This window comes from Anabrus simplex, chromosome 12 (genome assembly GCF_040414725.1).
Source record: "Anabrus simplex isolate iqAnaSimp1 chromosome 12, ASM4041472v1, whole genome shotgun sequence".
Taxonomy (NCBI): Eukaryota; Metazoa; Arthropoda; class Insecta; order Orthoptera; family Tettigoniidae; genus Anabrus; species Anabrus simplex.
Window position 1 is genome coordinate 55,189,969 of NC_090276.1, and position 23,965 is coordinate 55,213,933.

Here is a 23,965-nt window from a genome sequence, read left to right on the forward strand (position 1 = left end):
TCAGTAGTGTCCTCTAGAAGAGAAAGTTCACACTTCTTACTTCAAGCGAGACAAAAACACATCAAAAATGACACAGTTCACAAACTCAAAAATTTCCAGGTAGTGACATCTTCTGAGAAATTAGTAGATTAATAGTGTAGATAAAGTTCAGACTTCCTCCAGAAGAGGAGTTTCAACTGGCGCAACTTTTAAATAAACAGAGTAGAGGTGTACCGCCCGGTACAGACCTCCCCCCCCAAAAGTTCCTCCAGGGGTGACACATGAAATCAGTTTGAAACAAGTTCCAAGTTATAAAGTGAATATGAAAATAGATTACAAGATTTTCAGAATGTTGTGTGATTCAGTTTCACAATTTGTTGTTGCAGGTGAAGTAAAGTCTTTCTGTTTTTAGAAGTTGAATTTCTGAAGATAAACTTTTAATACTTGAAGGTGATGAAAAATTTGGCAATGTCCACCAAATATGGTGTTGAATTCCCAAGTGTAATCATTACTTATGGTGACTGTCCATGTAGTTGATGTAGATTGAGTCGGATGGCCAGACCGGCCGTTGCAGCTTGCGTCCAACGGAGGCCGCTCGGACCCCTCAAGTACCCTGAGATACCGCTCGCCCGCACTATGAGGGGAGCAGAGGTGTTGAAGTACGCCGCGCCCGCGGTGAACAGATACAGGCTGCGGGCATGTAGCAGGTCGTGCGCCGCACATCAGCCTTGGCCGGGAGGAGAGTTCCGGCTCGCCGTGCACATGTCGTCCTCGCTGGAGAGGAGGGGGCCCATCCCCCTCCCCAGTCGCTGCACGGCGCTGCGCGGCTGCGGGGGCGCTGAAACATTAAAGCTAGGCGGCAGAATTGTGTTGGACAATCATCTTCTTTGAGGGTACAGGCTTGTGGAGAGGTTGAGGGGCCAGCGGCGTGTAGATATCCATGGCATTTACTATTATGAAGCCACAGTGTAAGGTGGAGCAGGAGACGGGAGCGTGGTAATGGCCGTAGCAAGAACAGGATGGCAGTTTAACGGGTCGGGGCAGGTTTTACATAAGGCTTACATCTAAAACCAAAATATTACAGAAGGGGCAGAATGCCTTAAAAGTGAAACTCAAAAAAAATATAACCTTCATATCCTTTCAAAATACTATGAAGCAAGTTAACACAGAAATTACACCGGTTTCACCTGGGACAGGTGAACCCTAAATATCCTCTCGGTGGCTGGATTACTTAACAATAAGGTAACCGGCGTAAGAAAATCGAGGATGATACAAGGCCCATGAAATCTGGGGGCAAGCTTGCCCGCGGGAACAAAATTTTTGACCATAACCTGGTCACCTACCTTCAAAGAGGTGGGTCTCCGTCCACGATCATACCTTTCCCTAACCTTTTCATGAGATACTTTAAGATTAGCTTTAGCCTTCTTCCAAAGATCTTTAATGTTGTCCGGATCTATTGTCTCGGGCAGAATGTCATTCAGAGACCAGAGGTTAGAGAGCGGCGTGTTGGGAACGAACTTAAATATCAAAGAAGCTGGAGTAAATTTGTGAGATTCATGAACCGCCGAATTCAAAGCAAAAACTATCCAATGCAGGGACGTGTCCCACCTGGAAGGATCTTCATGATGATAGGCAATAAGTGCGGACCTGAGATTACGGTTAACCCGTTCAGCCAGAGATGGTTGAGGGTAATAAGCAGAAGTAGTTACATGAGAGATTGATAAGTCAAAACAAAATTTACGAAATAAATTAGATGTAAAAGCCTTAGCATTATCAGATACAATATATTGGCACGGACCAAAAGAAGCAAAAATAGAATTTAGGCAAGTAATGGTGGACTGAGCGGTAGCCAGCTTAGTCGGAAATAACCAAGAAAATCTAGTAAAGCCATCTACGCACACAAAGATGAACTTGTTAGCATTACCCTTTGACTGGGGGAAGGGTCCTACATAATCGATATACAGGCGTTCCATGGGGCGCGACGCTTGATGCGAAGACAACAGGCCTACCTTGGTGGACATGGTGGGTTTACTAAGCAAACAAGATTTACAAGCTTTTACAAGTTCACGGATTTCACCGTCCATACCTTTCCAAATGAACATTTCACGAATTTTTTCACGGGTTTTAAAGATTCCAAGATGCCCTCCTAATGGGGTCTCATGATAATACTTGAAGATCATAGGCACAAGAACAGCTGGAACGACAACTTTCATCATCTTGTCATGCCTCGAAGGGCAACATAAAACACCATTCCTCAGAACATAAGGGACCGCATGTTCCCCGGAAGAAAGGGTTTCCATTATCGGAGCCAGCGTCGGATCTTCACGTTGGTATTTCTCAATATCTCTAAAGAGCATGGGAGCATCTGTTAGGATGGCATTAACCTCAGATAGTATGGACTCGGAAGGTGATGAACTGTCGACAGGTTCATGGGTCTCGACGTCGTTAGAAAACATACGGCTGAGTCCATCAGCAACAACATTTTCAGTACCTCTGATATGCCGTACATCGAATTGGAAGGCAGAAATACGGATGGCCCAACGGGCTATACGACCTGTACGACGCGGCCTACCTAAGACCCAGCTTAAGGCTTGATTATCTGTCTCCAGATCGAATTTGACGTGTTCCAGATAGAGACGGAACTTTTCTAAGGCGAATAAGACTGCCAAACCTTCAAGCTCATATATGGAGTACTTTGCTTCTTGAGCTGACAATGTCCTAGACGCATAGGCGATGGGGCGCCTCCCTAGTTCAGTCTCTTGAAGAAGGACTGCAGCTACCGCCGACGACGACGCGTCGGTTTGGACGATGAATTTCTTCGAGAAATCCGGCATAGCAAGTACAGGGGCATTACAGAGAGCTAATTTAAGGTCTTCGAAAGCGGCTTGTTGAGAAGGTCCCCACTCGAATTTGATGCCTTTCCTACGAAGAAGGTTTAAGGGCGCCGCTCTATTAGCGAAGTTAGGAATGAACTTCCTGAAGAAATTCACCATGCCAATGAACCTGGCGATACCTTTAATGTCCTTGGGAGGTTTAAAATCACGGATGGCCTGTGTTCTAGAATGATCGACTGCTACACCATCAGGTGACACAATATGCCCTAGGAATGACATAGAGGGCTTAGCAAAGGCAACCTTGGACAACTTAACAGTTAACCCAGCCTTACGAAGGCGATTGAGAACTTCTCGCAGATGATCTAGATGTTCTTCAAAGGTTTCGGAAAATACGACGACATCATCCAAGTAGTGATATAAGTACTCAAATTTGATGTCGGAAAAGACCCTATCTAGTAGCCTAGTGAGCACAGCTGCCCCCGTGGGGAGCCCGAAAGGCACGCGGTTGTATTCGTATAAATTCCAGTCCGTGGCAAACGCTGTAAGGTGTTTAGACTCTTCGGCAAGGGGAATTTGATTATAGGCCTGATTTAAGTCCAAGATGGTGAAGAACTTGGCCTTACGAAACCATGAAAAACAAGAATGAAGGTCGGGAAGGGGCACAGATTGTAACACCACCTTCCGATTGAGAGCCCTGTAATCAATGACAGGCCTGAAACCTCCTTGAGGTTTCGGTACTAGAAAAATAGGCGAAGAATACGCTGACTTAGAGGGCCTAATAATACCGTCCTTCAACATCTGATCGATGATTTCTTTCAGAGCCTTCATTTTAGGTGGAGATAGCCTATACGGTGGAAAGCGAACAGGAATCGAATCCGTGACCTCAATTTTGTATTCAATAAGGTCAGTAACACCAAGAGTATCAGAGAACACCTCGGGAAACGACTGACACAATTTGCGAATACTATCAGCCTGCTCCTCAGGTAGATGTCTAAGGTCTAACAACATCTCATCCTGGGTAGGCGAAATAGATGAACATGATGCAGAATTACACTTTAATAGAGGGATTTTACAATTAGAGGCAAATTTGAATGTGCACGACTTACTCTGAATATCGAGCACCAGACCAGTGTGAGACATGAAGTCCGCTCCCAGTATGATGGGGCAAGACAAATGCTTGGCCACAAACAATTTGATTTTCCATGTAAATTTAAAAACACAAATTTTGACATGTAAAGAACCTAGAATTTCTAATGGAGATGAATTAGCCGAAACATATTTAACAGGAGATGAGTCATAGTCAGGGAGTTTACAAACAGATTTCAATTTAGAATACCAATCAGCCGAAATAATGGAACAAACGCTGCCTGAATCTAAGAGAGCTGTTATAGGCTCGTTATTCAACTCAATCCTAAGAAAAGGAACAGGTGCGGGGGTATCCGCCGCAATCCTAAGACACTCTCTGGGGCATTCAAAAAAAGAATTTGAAGATTGCTCATTCCCTGACTTCTCGACCCTTTTGCCCAGGGCTGAGCCTTGGAAAGCAGAATTAGTCGACTCAGCCGAAGCCGCTAGTCACTTTTTATTATTGGCATGGGTGGAATTTGCACCAGAGCAGGAGGGGGTGCTATTTGAGTTTGGGCAATTCTTGGCGATATGTGAGAAAGCCCCACATTTAAAGCAGCCTTGTGATGAACCAGCTCCATTCCTAGTCCCACTTGGCTTGATCAGTGGACACTTGTTGCGCAGATGGTCAGGCGACCCGCAAGCATAACATTTACGGAGATTGACTGGTCGGCGAGGTGGAGGCCGAGTGTTACTGAAGGAAGGCGGGGGTTCTTTCGCGACACGCAAAGAATCGGCGTATCTAACTCCTTCCGCTGAGACGGCCAATGCTTCAAGTTCAGAGAAGGTTTGCGGACACGCCGCGAAACACAAATATGACCTGTAGGATGGTGAAATACCTTCTACAATAGCCTGCACAATCTGATCTTCAGGAAAGTGCAGAGCAAACACCCTAGTGTAGAATTTGATATCTTGTATGAAATCAGCCAAGTTTTCATCCAAGCGCTGTACACGGTAATAGTACTTCTGAATCAGGGAGGACCTGGCCCTAGCCGGGATGAAGTTAGCTAGCAAATGGGCATGGAAATCCTCAATAGATGATTGCTCGGCAATGGCTCTTACGATTTTATCAGAGAGAATACCAATAGCATACGGATAGATAATTTGCAAAATTTGACATGGCGAAAGAGAAAAAACAAGAGCATGATCCTGAAATTCCACTAGAAATCTTAAAAATGAAATTACATCACTGGTGGTGTTGACGGAAAACTTAGAGATACCTCTAAGCAACATTGCCAATGGATGAGGCAAGCTACTGAACCCAGGTGACATAGTCGTTAAAGGTTTCAATGGCAAAGAAGTTAATTCAGAGCGGATGTTACCCAATGACGCACGGCGTTCAGATTCGTTGTTCGATGGGGCAGAGATAGTTTGAGCAGCAACGGTTATCCTATTGACTTCTCCCTGAGGAGGAGGCTCTTCATCGCTACCTACGTTCACTGTGGCGGGTTGATCAGTTTTGGGAGGAACTTCGCCGGTTAGCAATTGAGTAACCTTATTAGACAATTCAGAAATAGTTTCAAGGAGCGTATTAGCGTCCTTCCTCTGAACGTCATTCACCTTTAGAGACAACAGATCATTAACTCTATTTGCAAAGTGATACAGCCTGCCTTGCACACGCTTAATTTGATTAGGAGACGGATCGTTTTCATCAAAAAAGCTGACTACAGATGCTAGCCCAGTAATATTCTCGACGATCGTGGAAAGAGAATCATCAATTTCTTTCTCTCCCAAATTGGGGATGGAAATGGGCAAATCAAGGGACTCTCTAAGCTTGTTGGTGTCGATTGCAACCGTGCCTCCAGATTGCACATTTCTGATAGTTAACTCGTATATCAACTCCTCTTTGCGCAAGTAGTTAAGGAGGAGAACATCGCGAGGGCCGGGCATGATGACGGAACAATTTTGAAAAACTCAAAAAATTCCAGCAACTGAGAAAATTGTTAGAGTTCGAATCAAAGCAATGTTTAGCCGTCAAAAGGGGCTAAATTGAGACCCATTCAACCACGCTCTGCTACCACTTGTTACCGTGTTTTAGCGGTAGTTATGCGTAAAAGAAGGTGCGGGTGTGAATGGGTTTCAAGCTACGAAATTATAGTGCATGTAAAATTAATTTAAAATTTAACAAGGTTATATTTCCTTTTCAAAAACAAAGCAATAACAGACATGGCAGGTACAATGTAGCAAAACAAGGGGAGTTACAATATTTACAGGTTTTGGGGCTTCACGCCCTGACTTCAGCGATCAGCTCAGTTTTACCACAAACACAAGTTTTAACAGAGGGGCAGAAAACCCCATTCATCCTTAGGAGCCCCTGGCTCCGAATTACACAGAAAAGCCTCCACGAGGCATATGACACTCCATTTTCAAAAGAGCGATCCGCTCTTAAAATTTAAGCCTCTCAAAGGCCACACCAAACTCTACCTTCAAGCTGTCCTCTAAGGACGTATTCACAGGGGTAAAATACCCAACCTACTGAGGTCTATTACATGAAAAGGAGGTTGATTACATGACCTCTAAAATAACAATTTGAGAGGAGGCTAACCGCACTCCTGATACACTTTGATTTTTTAAAACCTACTTTGGCACTAGGCCGTTATTACAAGGGCTAATCCCATACTACAGAGGTGACTTAATAGCAATTTACATTACATTACGGAAGAATTGGTTGAGAAAATAAGTTCACCTTAAGACGATGTGAGTGGGAGCTCGAGAGGGTTAAGCACTCTCTATCCCGATATGTCGTTTTAAAATAGAATAGATACCAGTTGTTTTTACATTTTAGGAAAAGGTTACATGGTTGAACGCTTAGAACCCGCCCCGAAAGTTAAACTGCTGAGCAAGAAAAGAAAGAATTTATTAATCGGCCATTACCTTATTGTTGACCGTCGCCGAGGAAAGAGGCGCTCCCCGCCTCCTGCTATGTACTTAATACACTGAAAGATGGAACAGAAGTGGCCCGGAGACCCCAAAATCAGCAGTTTATATCCTCTCACGGAAGATTCTAGGCGTTAGGGGAAAGAAAACACCCTCCCACAAAAATTTTATTGGCTAGGGAAAAGAAACCCCTACATAGAGGAAGAAGAAACACATTATTGGTGGAAAATTAATTAAAGAAATTCGGGATTGGCTAGATCCAAACTAAGGGGAAAAAGAGGGGTATACAGCCAACTTAAACAATAACAGAAAGAAATTTAGCAAGGAACAAACATTTGAAATAAAAATTTCTTCAACAAAATAGTTCTTTGATTTCGCACTAGGTTGCACTATTGTAATTCTTCAGTAGTGTCCTCTAGAAGAGAAAGTTCACACTTCTTACTTCAAGCGAGACAAAAACACATCAAAAATGACACAGTTCACAAACTCAAAAATTTCCAGGTAGTGACATCTTCTGAGAAATTAGTAGATTAATAGTGTAGATAAAGTTCAGACTTCCTCCAGAAGAGGAGTTTCAACTGGCGCAACTTTTAAATAAACAGAGTAGAGGTGTACCGCCCGGTACAGAGATCATTGTAAATACCTAGGTATTAATATAAGGAAAGATCTTCATTGGGGTAATCACATAAATATGATTGTAAATAAAGGGTACATATCTCTGCACATGGTTATAAGGGTATTTAGGGGTTGTAGTAAGGATGTAAAGGAGAGAGCATATTTGTCTCTGGTGGGACCCCAACTAGAGTATGGTTCCAGTGTATGGGACCCACAGCAGGATTACCTGATTCAAGAACTGGAAAAAATGAAGGAAAAAAAGCAGCTCGACTTGTTCTGGGTGATTTCCGACAAAAGAGTAGCGTTACAAAAATGTTGCAAAGTTTGAGCTGGGAAGACTTGGGAGAAAGGGGACGAGCTGCTCGACTAAATGGTATGTTCCAAGCTGTCAGTGGAAAGATGGCATGGGAGGACATCAGTAGACAAATAAGTTTGAGTGGTGTCTTTAAAAGTAGGAAAGATCACAATATGAAGATAAAGTTGGAATTCAAGAGGACAAATTGGGGCAAATATTCGTTTATAGGAAGGGGAGTTAGGGATTGGAATAACTTACCAAGGGAGATGTTCAATGAATTTCCAATTTCTTTGCAATCATTTAAGAAAAGGCTAGGAAAACAACAGATAGGGAATCTGCCACCTGGGTGACTGCCCTAAATGCAGATCAGTAGTGATTGATAGTAATTGATTGACTTTGCTTTACGTCCCACTAACAACTTTTGTGGTTTTCGGAGACACCAAGATGCCGGAATTTAATCCCGCAGGAGTTCTTTTACATGCCAGTAAATCTACCGACATGAGGCTGACGTATTTGAGCACCTTCAAACACCACCGGACTGAGCCAGGATGGAACCTGCCAAGTTGGGGTCAGAAGGCCAGCGTCTCAACTGCCTGAGCCACTCAGCCCGGGTCTTTTATTTTTAATTTTAGGTATGACAGATGGTATCTTCAAATCCCTTACATTAGAAGTGACCTTAACACAATGACAGTATTATAGAATTATGCTGACAGTGATCTGGCAGGAATTAAAGGAAGAAGCCAAATTTCAGCACAAGTGCTACTTGCACAGTTGGCTGTGTTCCAACTACTCAGGAAATGTCACTGGAATTGGAATAGCAATGATGAGAGTTGCTTGACCTTTCAAATCCTTAGAAAGGCCACGGCTACTCAGCGGCAGAGTTATAACCTGTCCATTGTAATTTTGTCTAAATGTGAGGTTACGCGGAAGGCTTCACGTGAATCCACCTTTAAACTTGAGAAGACTTACCGAGGAAAGGCCAGTCTCTTCGTCTGTTCTCGCTAATGAAGATGATATTGATAGTGGGTTGTTTCATAAGACTTGACAACTGGGTTATATCTCCTGAACATGTGGGAACACAGATGTGTAGTCCTCTACTAAATGCCACTGACTGATGGCGTCTGTGTGTATTGGTGACTAGTTAACAACATATGAAAAAGTTTGTGTGATACCGACCGTGCTCGAAGGTGGATGTAAGTAAAGTTGAACAACGCTTACATCAGTGTCATGTTGAGCAAAGAAAAGCATTAAGTGATAAATCTTTCAAGGCCTTCAAACATAGACCTGTAACAACTGTCGCAGAGTGGACGTCCCACATCCGCTCATACAGAGGTGTCGGTGGCCATTATCAAGAAGTACTTTCCAGAAGACTGATGTTAGGCTACATAGGAATTATCCACACATACAGGTTGATAGTGTTCTGAATTTTACAACAGGCCTTGCAGAATCTGTGTTTATAATAAAGCAATGATTTTTATTATTTTTTTATTGCCCCTTGCCATTTGCTCCTGTACCTGAACCTAATATGGTGTTAACATTGAGAACCACATCTCAATAGACTTCAAAATCATCAAATGGATTTACATTGCTGCAGCTTTCTCATAAGATATAACACAGTTTCCTTTGCTTATGAAATCACCCTTGTATATGTGAATTTCTAGCCTTGACAAGTTACTCTGATTTTGTTTTGTTCATTTTCACAGTTGATTCTTTTAAAATCCCGCCTTATGTGTTCGCCTATAGAGCAACTTTGTTACCGCACTTTGAATGGTGCCGTGATCACTTCCTGTGCTTCTCTCTGGTGGATCATTCCAACACCAACAGCAGGTGCAGCTAGCGGTGGTCGTCCGACGTACCTTAACTGTGGGAGAGAAGGCAAATGATGAGGATTCAATACAGAAAGAATCAATGTGTTCTTAAACAAAACTGTTAAAAATAAATAGTTCAACATCGTGAACTGGTTTCACTGGTTAGTTACAAAGTAGGATCCAAAGATTCAGGGACTGTATGCACCTGGCAACAAAGAAAAGGTGTTCCTCCCTTCCATAATAACAATGGTTTCACTTGTGACCAGCAGCACATGCAGACACATTTCTCTTGCCTGCCTGTCATAAGAGGGGATGGAAAGGGTTAATCCCCAGTGGTCCTCAACTTTGGAGCATGAACTGGCAACCATGAGGTCGCTAACTCTCATATTGATTCTACTTACTTGTGTAGGCTTGTAACTTTCAATTTTCCTATCTGACCTCCCTTGGTCAATTTGTTAATGTATCACAAAGTCCTCCACCTTATTCTCTCTTTCCAGCAATCACTTTGTTGCTGTCTACAGCTCTTGTTTCTATGCTTTCCACTAGAGAGCCCCCACCCCATCTCATTCGAGCTCGTTCTCTTCCTCTCACTTTCCAGTGATCATTCTATCTTCAGAATCCTCTTGTTTTGCATTTACATCACATGTCCGAATAGCTTTACACTGTCAGTTCTTTATTGCAATTTATGTACACCTACTCTTTTCTGTATCTCCTCCCTTGGCCTTCTGTCTCATCTGGTCTTTCCTAACATGAAGCATACCGATATGAGAAGAATACAGGGTCTTCTTACCTATTACTGGTATATAACCTTCCATATAATAATAATAATAATAATAATAATAATAATAATAATAATAATAATAATAATAATAATAATAATAATAATAATAATAATAATAATAATGATGATGATGATGATGATGATGATGATAATAATAATAACATAATTTGTTTAATGTTGCACCGACCCAGATAGGTCTTATGGCAACGATGGGATAGGAAAGACCTAGGAGTGAGAAGGAAGCGGTCATGGCTTTAATTAAGTTACAGCTCCAGCATTTGCGTGGTGTAAAAATGGGAAATTACGGAAAAACATCTTCAGGGCCACCAACAGTGGGGCTCGAACCCACTATCTCTAGGATGCAAGCCCACAGCTGTGTGCCCCTAACTGCATGGCCAACTCGCCCGGAATTAATAATGATGATGATGTGACAGCTTTCAAGGGTAGGCATTTTGATTTGCTGTCTTGAGTCCTGCTGGTGGAAAAAAGGAAAAATATTGTTACATGCCAGCCTCATGGTAGCCCCTTTCAATATTTCCAGGGAGGGGCTAGTGACTCGCACTACCTAGGATCTCTCAGCCAGCTTATAGGGTAGGACCGGCCTTTCTGTGTATTGTTCTCGTCGGCTGGCTTACCTGTGAGTTTCTTGGAGATTCAACGGGAATGTTCTGCCTCTAGTGACATCGTGAAATTTCTGGCTCAAATCACCCAAGCTATAAAAAGGGAGGCTAGCCGTGGACCGTCAGTCAGTGTTAGACTCCGAGTGACACTCAGTGAGTTGGAGTTTGCTGGCTCGGCTGAGGACAGCAGAGGTGTTGGCTGTTGCTAGTGTCCCATCAAGGTCTGAATGAGGAGCTGTCTTTGACGAGAATATTTCCTCAAATGCCTATTTGTTCACACCAGGAAAGTGCTGGGGCTGTACCTTAATGAAGCCACGGCCGCTACCTTCCCATCCTTCCATCGCCGAAAACCATAGGTGTGTTAGTGTGATGTTAAACAAGTAGGAAAAAATAAATAAAAATGTCTGTCTGTTAACAAATGTGCTCAACACATACAGAAAATTTTAAAATCCCCTTTTGGTCAAATTATGGCCAACAAAATGCATATGTTAGTGCCTATAAATGCCTGTTTAAATGCACAAAATGTTATTTTCTCTCTTTACAGTAGTTCTTCTAAATGCAGTTAAACCCCTATTTAACAATGTTAAGGAGATCATTTAATTTTTACATAGTTAAGTAGTTAATAAAATGTATGGCTTCTTGGCTGAATGATCAGCGTCAAGGGTCTCGGGTTCAGTTCCCAGTTAGGTCAGGATTTTAACCTCGCCTGGTTTGTTCCTCTGACTAATGGACTGGGTGTTTGTGTTTTCCCAACGCACTCTCTTTCACATGATCACACTACACTACCAACCACCTCAGAAGTGAAATGAAGTGTGAACGGCCATTTCGACCATTTGGAGGCATAACCCTTTGAATATTTACATTGGCATACCGTTTAGTTTTGCGCACAATTTCCATCAATAACCTGTCAGTCAAGAATAACATTGACTCTTAGGTTTGGTCCCATGTTGTGGTTTATAACAAGACGTCAGCACTGTCATTTCATATGATTTTCTCGTTATTGGGGTCTTCATCACTAAATTCTTAACACAACCAAATTCCGCAATAACTTCATCACCACTTAATTAAAAATTGCTCCCACTATCACTCGAATTATAAGTCCTGCTAATTACTTCTCATGCAAGGCAACGTCTGTTTACAAACTTGCATGGTCTTCAAAGAATCCTCCAAAAAGCCTGAGTTCAAAGAGATTATAGTAATACTAGGCTTCAAATTATTGTCAACAGATGGCTGTAGCTTACTGCACCTGTGATTCACGCGTGTGTAACCTGAGTTATACAGCAGAGAAAATAGTGGATCTGTGCGAGTTCTAAGGGTTGATAGAGGATGGTTGCCCAGCACTTCCTCTTAAAACAATAATCACCACCACCACATCTATTTTTAATAGCATAAGACTTAACTGCTATAAAGATACAATATTAAATACTTGATCAAACTGCACTAGATTCAACCTCATGTAATGCCGAAATTATTTAGGGCCATTACCTTGCATTACGCACAGAAGATTATGGAAATCCCTCTGTATGATCTTTCTTTTCTTTAGTTCAATGAATGATCCCACCATTGTCTACTTCTAAACTTCCTTGTTTTCAAATGTAGGATACCACAAACATAAGCTAATGCATTAGGATGAAACATAAATTGTCATTTATCATGGAAGCATCCATTTTTACTCAATTCTTTTGTTTGAACATTTATGTTTATGTCCTCATGTTAACATTTTCATTGTGAATGAGCCTTAAGAAACTATACGTCAAGTCCCTGAACTTTTGGATCCTACCTCGTGTTATGTAACACTGTACAAGAACTTACTCTTCTGCCAACCAAGTTTTCAAATCTGGGACGGACATAACTCCAAGCTCCCATGTTCTGAGGTTCCTCCTGGCTCCAAATGAAGACTGTTGAAAGAAAAAAAAAACTGTGTAACAATCATCATCACCAAGAGAATACAATAAAATTAAGATTTATTGTATTTACTACCTTTCAAACACGCTATTAACAAGGCAGGAATCTTTAGAGGACCGTTCAGACGTGGCACTGAATGACTCATCAACAGAAACAACTGGCAGCCATCACTCCCATCAACTGTCTCATTACGCTGACAAACAGATGTCTTTAGACCTTGGATTTTAGGCAAAAATCTATTTTGTTCCACATTCATTTACTAAAATCAAAGTTATATGTGGTAAATGTATGTGGTCAAAGAATATTGAACTTTCACGACCGCATTGTACTCAAAATAAACTTTCAACCTATTAGGTCATGTTCACTGAAAGTTTATTTAGAGTCAAAACTGGTCTTTCTCTATATTTTTCTTTTTTTTAAAAAAAACAAGTTGCTTTACGTTGCACTGACACAGATAGGTGTTATGGCGACAATGCAATAGGAAAGTACTAGGAGTGGGAAGGAAGCGGTTTGGCCTTAATTATTGTGTGAAAATGGGAAACCATGGAAAACCATCTTCAGGCCTGCCAACAGTGGGGTTCACTATCTCACTATCTCCTGACTGCAAGCTTTTAGCTGCGCACCCCTAACCACACGACCAACTCGCTCGGTAAATTTGGTTATCTGATTGTCTCTAAAAATGCTTAAACTGACATTATATTTTTGCCTATTTCACATTTTAAGCTTTCCAATAAAAAGTTCTTGCTTGTAAGAGAACAGTAAAATACATTTTCAATGATGATTCATTATTTTGAAGTTATTTTCAATTAATAAGATAGACATGTTATTTTGTACTGGTCCCTGATGCAACGGTGAACCCATACGACAGTAAATGATCCCCCTGTGGGTGGGGGCAGCAGAATAACACCCACGGTATCCCCTGCCTGTCATAAGAGGCAACTAAAAGGGGCCCCAGGGACTCTGAACTTTGGAGCGTAGGTTGGCGACCACGGGGTCCTTAGCTGCGTTCTGGCATTGCTTCCACTTACTTGTGCCAGGCTCCTCACTTCCATCTATCCTATCTGACCCTCCTTGGTCAACTCTTGTTCTTTTCCGACCCTGACTGTATTAGAGCACTCGAGGCCTAGGGAATCCTTCATTTTCACGCCCTTCATGGCCCTTGTCTTCCTTTGGCCGATTCTTTCAATTTTCGAAGTGTCGAATCCCTCCCATTTTTTTCTCTCTGATTAGTGTTATATAGTATATAGTATGGTTGCATAGTTGTACTTCCTCTTAAAACAGTAATCACCACCACCCCCACGACAATAAATGAACACATTGAAGAAGTCTTGGAAGTCATTAAGTGACTGATTTGTCAACTTCCCACAGTGAACACAAAACAGTCGGAAACTTTCAAGCGAATCACTTTGGAGAAAGTGCTAGGAAGTAAGATTTTGCATTCAATCACATGTGAAAGTTTTCACAGTGATTATGTGATAGTATGAAGCCTCCGTGGCTCAGGCGGCAGTGCATCGGTCTCTCACCGCTGGGTTCTGTGGTTCAAATCCTGGTCACTCCATGTGAGATTTGTGCTGGACGAAGTGGAGGTGGGACAGGTTTTTCTCCAGGTGCTGCGGTTTTCCTTGTCATCTTTCATTCCAGCAACACTCTCCACTCGACAGCCGGCACAATTCCAATCCTCGCCACAAGATGAAGGCTTCATTCATTCCATCCCTGACCCAGTCACTAAATGGAAAACAGGTTGTAGGTTTTCTTTTATGTGATAGTGTAAAGTGCCAGGATGCCACAAATATCTCCCACCAAGGTGCTTTTAATTTGGCACAGGTGGTTGTATACAGATTTTAATCACTAGATTGCATGCCAAAAGCCTGCATGCAATTCCAAACCTTTCCACATTGTTCATGTGGAGCGATGATGATGATGATAACAACAACAGGTAGCAGGTAGGGACCCTCTTCGGAGGCAGCCCTGCCCAGGGAATGGCGCCCCTGCCTATGTGAGTCCCAGAGCACACTGACCCGGTGTGTATCATCTGGTAAGGGTCCCAGCTCAGGGTTACGAGTGAAGACCTCAACGGCAGTGAAGGCGGAAATGAAGATCATTGGTATGGCAGAACTGGCAGAAGAGGCATCCTTGCCTCTTAGGATAGGAATAAAAAGCCTATCTAAAATCCAGGTGTGTCTGAGTGGTATCCACCGGCTTCCTGGTCCGCATCTGGCACTTTGTGGGTGCGGTGGCAATACCAAGCTCCAGGAACTAATAATCCCAGATTTTAAGCACCCAGCACTGATGGATCTCCTATTACTAGACAAATATGATTCGTGAGCGTAGTAACAACATTACCCCAGGTAGTACCCAATCCACCTGTCGCATTTAGACGGCAACCAGCTATCGGATTCTGGGGAGCCTGGACGAACACAAAAACATGGGAGAGAGTCCGAGCTCTCTGGTAAACTGTCGCACAAAACCCCCACATAAATTGGTACATTCAATATCAACACTTTGTTTCAACCAGGAAAATTACTAAATTTACTCACAGAACTTGATCAGCAAAATATTCTTATCCTTGCCCTGCAGAAAACTCGATTTACCGATGATGCCACCTTGGATTATGGAAATTATCATATATTCAAGAGTAAAACACACCAAAGATTCTAAATAGGACCCCTTCATTTGGTATGAGCTTTGTAGTACCAAACATGTATACTGAACTCGATCCAAGAAGTTAACTCTATCAACAATCATCTAATGTCCATGAGGATTCAGTGTGACAATAAAAAAAATACATTAATAAATGCACATGCCCCTACAAATATAAACAACAAGAAGAACCCCCACACATGGACAAATTTTGGAACATACTTGAAAAGGATGACGTCAAAATTCTCTTAGGCGATTTCAATGCACAAATCAGCCGAGAAAAGGAACATAGGAAAACCGTCGGTCTCTACCTGGTGCACAAATTTACCAACATAAACGGTTCAAGACTCATTGAACTATGTCAACAGTGCAACCTTAAAATCATGTCTACATCCCTCAGCAAGCATCCCAAGAAACATTTAATCCATTGGCGAATTTCAGATTGATCATGTAGCTATCTCATATCCACTACAGAAAGAGGTACAGGACGTACAAGTGAGAAGAGAAGCAAACATCGACTCTGATCACTATCTGACAAGAGTTGAAGTAAAATTTACTCCAAGAAAATACCATCACAAGAAAATCCAACAACAGAAATTTGACAAGAAAAGGATTCTGTTACCGATCTAAAAGAAGCATGGGAAAATCAACCAGCAAAAACATGGGAAGAATTCCACACCAAAAGCCTACAGAAGGCACGAGAAATGGTACCCTTAAAATAGGAATACAAAACACCTCTGGTGGAACTCAACATGCGACCAAGCCCTAGAGATAAGAAAATCTGCATTTAAGAAATACAACAGCAGAAAATCCCAGAAAACTCTACAAGAAAACAAGTATCCAAAATCATCAGGCAAGACAAAAGAAAGCACCTGAACAACTGGACTCAATTGAAGAAAACTTTAGAAACCACAACACAAGGGATTTCTACAGAATGTTCACAGAAAAAATCTGAGGATACATTCGATAGAACTTATGTTTCAGGAAACAAGTCGGAAAATTGACGCTTACTAATAAAGAAAACTGCCAAGAACTTGCACGATACTTCTCAGAACTTCTTAACTGCCCCTAACCCACTGAAAGATTTATTGAAGAAGCACCTCCACCAAACCACGAAGAAATTCAGAGCTACATTAAATGACTAAAGAACAACAAAACCTCAGAAAGAGATGGGATTGTTGCAGAATTCCTTAAGAATCTTGGTCCAAATTCCTCAAAGAACGTACAGAAATCATACAGAAAATCTGGAAAAACCAAAAACCCCCAAAGACTGGAAATGTGCCTTGATTCACCCACTTCACAAAAAAGGAGATAAAACTAATGTCAACAACTATAGGGGAATCTCCCTCCTTGAAGTCGGCTACAAAATTTTCTCTGCATGCCTGTTAAAAAGAATACAAGAACAACTCAAGCATAAGATTGGTGAATATCAAGCTGGGTTCTGCCCTCATAGATCATGCACTGAACAGATCTTCAACCTCAAAACTGCTCTAAAATTCAAGGCCCTCAGAAACCTCCCAATCATCTGTACCTCCATACATTTCAAAAAGGCTTATGATTCAGTTGATCGTTAATCTCTGTTCAACATCCTGAAAGAACAAGGACTAGACTCTAAGATGCTAACCTTGACCAAACAGACCCTCAGTCAAGAGTGAAATTCATGGAAGAAATCTCAGACGAATTCCTGATAAAAACTGGTGCCTGGCAAGGAGATGAATTGTCACCCCTCCTCTTCAACCTCGTCCTAGGTAAGGTGAGGAGGGAATGCGAAAAAGAACTGAAAGCGCAAAATAGTTGGAACCCAGTGAACCATTGGGACACAAAAAACAAGCTTGCAATTCCATGTTTAGCCTTCAAAGATGACCTGGCCCTTTTGTCCAGCAATGAAGTCACAGTGATAAAGCAAGTTGAAATTCTCCAAGAATATCTCCTTCCAGAAAACTGAAGATTTCTGTTCAAAATTAGCCATCCATAGTCTCAATACAAAATACGGACAAATCAACAGAGTCCCTCACTTCAAATACCCGGGCGAAATCCTCGAACCAACCAGACAAGGAAAAATAGCCCTGAACAAGTGTGTCCAAAAACTCAGAAGAGCAAATGGGAGAAATCTACAACAAAAATGTATGTCTCTCCACATTAAGATTAAACATTACAATACTGTAATTAAACCTGAGGCTTTATATGCATGGGAAACTCTAATGCTTCATAAAAAGGGTGAGCTTGAAAATATCCTAAAAGAACAGTGAAAAATCACGAGGAAAATTTTAGGAGCAAGACACATGGAAGAAGGCTACCACCTCCAATCCCAGAAATCCACAGAAAAATTATCTAATATTGCGGCAGATCTCAGGAAAATAAGGCTAAAATTATATGGACATGTTAAGAGGCTTCCAGAAAACAGACTAACCCACCAAATTCTTGAAAGAGTTAATAAAGTGAAGAATTTCCCTTGGACACAACAAACAAAAGCAGACATTAAGAACGCACAAATTCAACCTGAAGAAATTTTGAATCGAAATATATATAGAAAGAAAATTGACAGCTGACGTATTTGAGCACCTCCAAATACCGCTGGACTGAGCCAGGATCAAACCTTCCAAGTTGGGCTCAGAAGACCAGCGCCTCAACCAGCCGAGCCACTTGGCCCAGTCATATGGAATGAGGGCATGTGACGCTGTTGATGGTGACTCATCCGTTGACTGGAGAAGTTTAACCTTGAGCAAACCCCTTGGTGCTATTGGACAGGCGTAGGCTATATGCTGGCACCAGTTTTCACACTCTCCCTCTTACTATTATATAGTATGACAAGGTTGACTTCAGGAAGGGCACCCAGTTGAGTAACTTGCTACGATGATTCATCTATCTCACTTCACACCCGAACACGTAGGGAAAGAGGAAAAAGCTTTGGCATACATACATACATACATACATACATACATAGATTATAAATATAATCTAAGTTTTTGATAGCTTATTTTACCACTTTGAGAACCTATTTTGAAGTAAAATCTATTCTATTTTAGGTAAAGATTTTGATAACCTAGAAACTAGACCTGAGGTCTAGATATCACATTGCTATACAGCTCACTAACAGGGGTGGGTCACCTCCAACATTCCCCTAATTACTTATCCAACTGATCTGACCATAGACCACCCCATTTTCAAATGTGTTGTTGTTGTTGTTGTTGTTGTTGTTGTTGTTTGAGTCATCAGTTCATAGACTTGTTTGATACAGCTCCTCCATGCCACCCTATCCTGTTCTAACCTTTCCATTTCTACGTAACTGCTACATCCTACATCTGCGCTAATCTGTTTGTCATATTCATACCTCAGTTTCCCCTTACAAGTCATTAATCTCATATTTGGTCCGTATTGACGACAGTGATTACATATAATCTTAAAAATATTTGTTTAATGTCAACCTAGTCAATACTTACAATTACCACTATTGTGGTTAAATGATCATAAATAATTGAAAAATCGTGAACATGTTTCACCCTTCTTAACGGGCATCATCAGCACTATGAACAACTTTAAAAATAATAGTTACATTTAAGACTGTCTTACAATAATCAATCATATAAGATTGGAATAAAATGTGACATTAAAAGTTGTTTTTGATACCATTATTAAAAAGTTATAAGTGAATCTTATAAACAACAAGTTAAAACAATTGTAGGTCAATCTCATAATCTAGTCTAAAAAATATATATGTTAATGTTGGTAGGAAGATTGTCAAACGGCATTCGTCTGGAATTGAAATGGATCCATTTTCTTTAACATTTGGTGAAGGTCCATATTAAGCTGTATTCATCAGCAAGTAGAAATTCGAAGAACAAAATATATACAAAACAAGGGCTCTAATTAATCATATAGTAGAAGGTTAGGTTAGGGATGATCATGGTAATTCTTCTTGAGTTAAACTGGTTATGTAACCAGTTGAATAAGAATACGTTGAATTAAAAATACACGTCGTAAATTCACGACGATGCACTGGATTGAAGATATTTATCAATATAATTGTAGTATCCCCTCTGTTGTGTAAATTTTCAATGATTAGAATGTTGGATAGATTGAATGCCATAGAGTGTCTAACTTGTTCTGTTGCTAGCGGTAATCTGAGAGATTGACCTACAATTGTTTTAACTTGTTGTTTATAAGATTCACTTATAACTTTTTAATAATGGTATCAAAAACAACTTTTAATGTCACATTTTATTCCAATCTTATATGATTGATTATTGTAAGACAGTCTTAAATGTAACTATTATTTTTAAAGTTGTTCATAGTGCTGATGATGCCCGTTAAGAAGGGTGAAACATGTTCACGATATTTCAATTATTTATGATCATTTAACCACAATAGTGGTAATAGTAAGTATTGACTAGGTTGACATTAAACAAATATTTTTAAGATTATATGTAATCAGTTTCCCCTACTGTTCTTACTGCCTACACTTCCCTCAAAAACCAACTGCACAAGTCCTCAGTGTCTTAAGATGTGTCCCATCATTCTATCTCTTCTTCTGGTCAAATTTAACCAAATCAATCTCCTCTCACCAATTCAATTCAGTATCTCTTTATTCATGATTCAATCCATCCATCTCACCTTCAGCACTCTTCTGTAGCACCACATTTCAAAAGCCTCTATTCTCTTTCTTTCTGAGCTAGTTATCATCCATGTTTCACTTCCATACAAAGCCATGCTCCAGACAAAAGTCTTAAAAAATATCTTTCTAATCCCTTTACGAATGTTCGAAGCGAGCAAATTTCTTTTCTTAAGAAAGGTCTTCCTTGCTTGTGCTAGTCTGCATTTTATGTCCTCCTTCCATTGTTGGTAATTTTACTACGCAAGTAACAATATTAATCTACTGTCCGCACACTTTATCTTGGTGCATTTACACCCTAGTGCTGAATCGGTCGACCTCAGTGATCTTCGAGATGCGTACTGGCAACCTTTGCAACACAAACTATGAATCGCTTAAGCATCGCCGTGCGACATCTGGCGTACATGTTCCGTACTGTTGTTGTTGACATAACAAAGCCGTGCGACATCTGGCATACATGTTCCGTACTGTTGTTGTGCATATAACAAAGCCCCCCCATATATTATAGGTTAGTAGGGAACATGAGTTCGGAACATCCGTCGACATCCAAGGAAGCACCTGGAACTCCTCCAAGGAAAAGACTAAAGCTGGTTATACACAGCGAGGCACGAAAAATAATAGCAAACGTTGCAAAATGCTGTGCCTTGGAGAAAAAACAGAAACAGCTCCTCGTCCCCCTCAACAAGGCTATTCAACGTATACAGGAAAATCTGCTTCGACTATTAATAGGATTAAGGCATATTCTGCCTCTCACCCCGGCGAATCTCCACGCTCCCCTGGTAAAAAGAGGTAGGTCCCTCTGACCAGTCTATCTAAGCAGTTCTAACCAATATCATGATGGATACTATTAGGTTGTCATGTGCAAGTGTTATATGCTGTTCTCCTCTTGCTCGTAGGGTGAGAACGCAAGGGAAGATAGAACTGAGTGATAGTGACAAACGAGTGATAAGGGACACCATCGAAAACTTCTGTACCGTCCAAAAAGTGGTGCCTACCGTGAAGAAACTGATCCCTGTGCTGCAGAAAGAAATTAAGTGGTCGTGGAGCCCAACGTCCCTCCGAAAAGTTTTGAAAGGTATGGGTTTTGTGTGGAAGAAAGTCCAAAACAAACGTGTTTTATTGCTGGAGAGGGCAGACGTCATTGATTGGCGGGCACGCTTCCTCGTCCAAATTAAACATGCTAGGGAGGAAGGCAAGGAAGTATTTTACTTGGACGAGTCCTGGATTGACAATAATACAACAACTGGAAAATGTTGGCAGAGAGGAAACGATGTTGTGGGTGTTACATCCTGGGGAAACTCTACGAAAAGGCTAATAATTGCAAGTGTTGGATCTGAGAAAGGGTTCATTAGAGAAGCACAATTAATATTTGATGCCAGAAGTACCCAAGGTGATTACCATGGCCAAATGAATGCCCATAATTTTGAGAAATGGTTCCAAACATCTGTGCTCCCTAATTTGCCTCCTGCATCTGTGATAGTGATGGATAATGCACCATATCATTCTCGACAGGTGGATAAAATACCATCGAGGTATGACACGCGTGACAACGGTCCAGTGGCTACAGGGGAAAGGCATTGTCTGTGACGCAAATCAAAGGAAAGAGGCTCTATATAGATTAGTTCAGGAACACAGGCCTCCTGATACAATTTATGCTGTTGACGTCATGGCGGCTGAAAAAGGACACGCCGTCCTTCGTCTCCCTCCATACAACTGTGATCTGAACGCCACTGAATTGGCATGGGCAAAAATCAAACGAGAATTCAAAGGACGGAACATTACGGGAGACATGTCAGCCGTTAACCTTCGACGACTAACCATCGAGGCATTCCGTTCCGTATCGGCCGAAGATTGGAAAGGGTACTGCCGGAAAGTGAAAGAACTGGAGGAGGACTACTGGAGACACGACGGTGTAATGGAAATAGCCATGGACGACATTATAATGCATAGTACAGGAGAATGCAGTGACGATTGTGACAGTGATCTGTCTGAGATGTAATGTAAATAAAGATGTAACATATAGATATACAAATAAATTGTGACAGGGATTTGTCTGTAACTTAATGTAAATAAAGGTGTAGCACATACATATACACATTCATTGTGACAGGGATTGGTCTGTAAATTAATGTAAATAAAAGTGTAGCACATACATATACACATTCATTGTGACAGGGATTGGTCTGTAAATTAATGTAAATAAAGGTGTAGCACATACATATACACATTCATTGTGACAGGGATTGGTCTGTAAATTAATGTAAATAAAGGTGTAGCACATACATATACACATTCATTGTGACAGGGATTGGTCTGTAAATTAATGTAAATAACGTGTAGAACATACATATACACATTCATTTTGACAGGGATTGGTCTGTAAATTAATGTAAATAAAGGTGTAGCACATAAATATACACATTCAATGTGACAGGGATTTGTCTGTACATTAATGTAAATAAAGGTGTAGTATCGATCGCTCATACTATCGATTCAATTCAGATTTCATTTTCATTCAGTTGGCAGCACCAGGCAGCACTATCGATACTGGGACAGCTCCCTCCTTACTCCTCACCCCGTACACAAATGTACCAACATAAAGTGTGCGGATAGTACTTTCTTTAAGACTTCATTTCCTAATTACCTGACTTTGTATGACTGCACTCCATTACTTTTGTTTTGGACTTATTTATTTTCATCTTGTACTTCTTACCTAAGAGGAGCTGCCTGGCTGAGGCAGTAAAGGCATGCTCGGTTTGCCCGGAAGGACGTGGGTTCCAATCCCTGTCAGGAAGTCGTAGAATTTAATAAACTAGATTTCCACTTCCGGAGTTGCATTTGGCCCTGAGGTTCACTCAGCCTACACCAAAAATGAGTACCAGATTAATTCCTGGGGGCAAAGGCAGCCGGGCGTAGAGCTAACCACTCTACCCCATCACGTGCCAAGGTTAACAATGGTGGAAGCCTTTACCTTCCACTCCTCCAAGGGCCTTCATGGCCTGTACGGAGGTGACTTTGATTTGCTTTACTCCTTACCTAAGACTCTGTCCATAACATTAAACAATTTCTCCAGCTTTTCTGCAGTCTTAAATAAAATAACAATATCATCAGCAAATCTTAGGGTTTTGATTTCCTCTCCTTGGATTGTGATTCCCTTCCCAAATTCCCCTTTGATTTCCTTTACTGCCTGTTCTAAATAAACATTGAAAAGGAGGGGGAACAAACTACAACCTTGCCTCACTCCCTTCGGGATTGCTGCTTCATTTTCAAAGCCTTCGATTCTTATCACTGCAGACTGATTTTTATACAGATTATAGATAATTCTTCGTTCTCTGTATCAGATCGCGATCACCTTCAGAATCTCAAATTCCTGCTATCTTTCTGCCTTGTCTTCTTTCCCTAAAGTGGTTTTCCAACTGAGTTGTTAATATTCATACACCTAGTTTTTCTTTCTCCAAAGGTTTCCTCGATTTTCCTGTATCCAGCATCTACCTTTCCTAGGACCGTACAACCCTCAACATCCTTGCACTGCTCCTTCAGCCATTCTTCCTTAGTTGTCCTGCACTTTCTATCCACTTCATTCTTTAATTGCCTATATTCCTTTCTGCCCTCTTCATTTCTTGAATTCTTATACTTTTGTCGTTCATCAATGAGGTCTAGTATCTCCTGAGTTATCCATTGATTCTTAGTTGATCTTTCCTTTCTGCCTAACATTTCTTCAGCAGCCCTGGAGATGTCATTGTTCACGACTGTCCATTCTTCCTCTATTGTTTTTCCTTCAGCCTTTTCATTTAGTTCTTGTGCAACATGCTCCTTGAAACAATTCCTCACACTATTTTCTTTCAACTTGTCTAGATCCCATCTCCTCACCTTCCTT

The 23,965-nt window shown here is 41.2% G+C and overlaps 1 protein-coding gene across 1 annotated transcript in view; it reads right to left on the reverse strand.

The window, feature by feature from the left end:
* Positions 1–9,205: 9,205 nt before the first annotated feature.
* The window catches only part of LOC136884541 (probable 2-oxoadipate dehydrogenase complex component E1 homolog), a 112,844-nt gene continuing 98,084 nt past the window's right edge, over positions 9,206–23,965 (reverse strand). The window contains exons 18-19 of the mRNA XM_067156792.2: positions 12,747–12,832; positions 9,206–9,586 (exon numbers count right to left, since the gene is read on the reverse strand). Coding sequence (XP_067012893.2) covers positions 9,479–9,586; positions 12,747–12,832 — 194 coding nt within the window. The 3' untranslated portion in view covers positions 9,206–9,478. The remainder of the gene's footprint in view (positions 9,587–12,746; positions 12,833–23,965) is intronic.